Source organism: Plasmopara halstedii (genome assembly GCF_900000015.1).
Source record: "Plasmopara halstedii genome assembly, contig: Scaffold_816, whole genome shotgun sequence".
In the NCBI taxonomy this organism is placed as follows: domain Eukaryota; phylum Oomycota; class Peronosporomycetes; order Peronosporales; family Peronosporaceae; genus Plasmopara; species Plasmopara halstedii.
In genome coordinates, this window is record NW_020187732.1 from 980,197 (window position 1) to 980,975 (window position 779).

The window sequence follows — 779 nt, forward strand, 5'->3', positions numbered from 1 at the left end:
AAAACTGTCGAAGAGCCAGTTGCGGATGTCGAAATGGATGATATGGATCACGCACCAAGCATCCATGTACAGCGGCTAATGCCTTCGGAGAGCTTTGTACAAAACGGACTTGAGCTTACGGAGTATCATCAGCCGAACCAAGTGCAACACGAAGATCATTTGGTGTTTTGGCCTGAAGTGGAGCGAACAAGAGCAAGACGCGAGCCGGTGATAATGATAAGGAACGGCTCAGATGACGAAGAGTCGGCAGAAGACAGTGAAGCTCCACCGACTCCACAACGTGCAGGGATTGACGAGGATGGACTATTTGCAGAAGCTGTTCTTGCCTACGCTGTTAGCACTGACGATGATACGGACCTATCAACTACGTATGCTCAAGCAATGGCAAGCGATGATGCGATGAAATGGCGTGAAGCAATGAACGCTGAGCTTCGCTCTCATGAAGAAAATTGAACGTGGACATTGAAGTTACAAGAAAAGATTTAACGCACAATTGGATCACGAGGGGTATATGCCAAGAAGCGTGATCAAAATGGCGATGTCGTGCGATACAAGGCACGACTGGTCGCGAAATAATTCAAGCAAAAGCATGGCGTCGACTTTTTCGAGACTTATTATCCGTCGCCAACATGAATTCAATCCGGATTATTTTCGCAGTATGTGCTGATCGCGACCATCAAATGGAACAGCTGGACGTCGACACGGCTAATCTCAACAGCGGGTTGACGGACAACGTTTTTATGGAAATTCCGCTAGGTGTCAACAATGATCAAGGATAC

The 779-nt window shown here is 47.4% G+C and overlaps 1 protein-coding gene across 1 annotated transcript; it reads left to right on the forward strand.

Annotated features, from left to right (window-relative positions):
• Nucleotides 1-33: 33 nt before the first annotated feature.
• PHALS_14152 (uncharacterized protein) lies at nt 34-453 on the forward strand (the record flags this gene model as incomplete). Its single annotated transcript, XM_024729901.1, has 1 exon — nt 34-453. One exon carries the CDS (start codon nt 34-36, stop codon nt 451-453), a length of 420 nt encoding a protein of 139 aa, XP_024580233.1.
• Between the last annotated feature and the right edge of the window lie 326 nt (nt 454-779).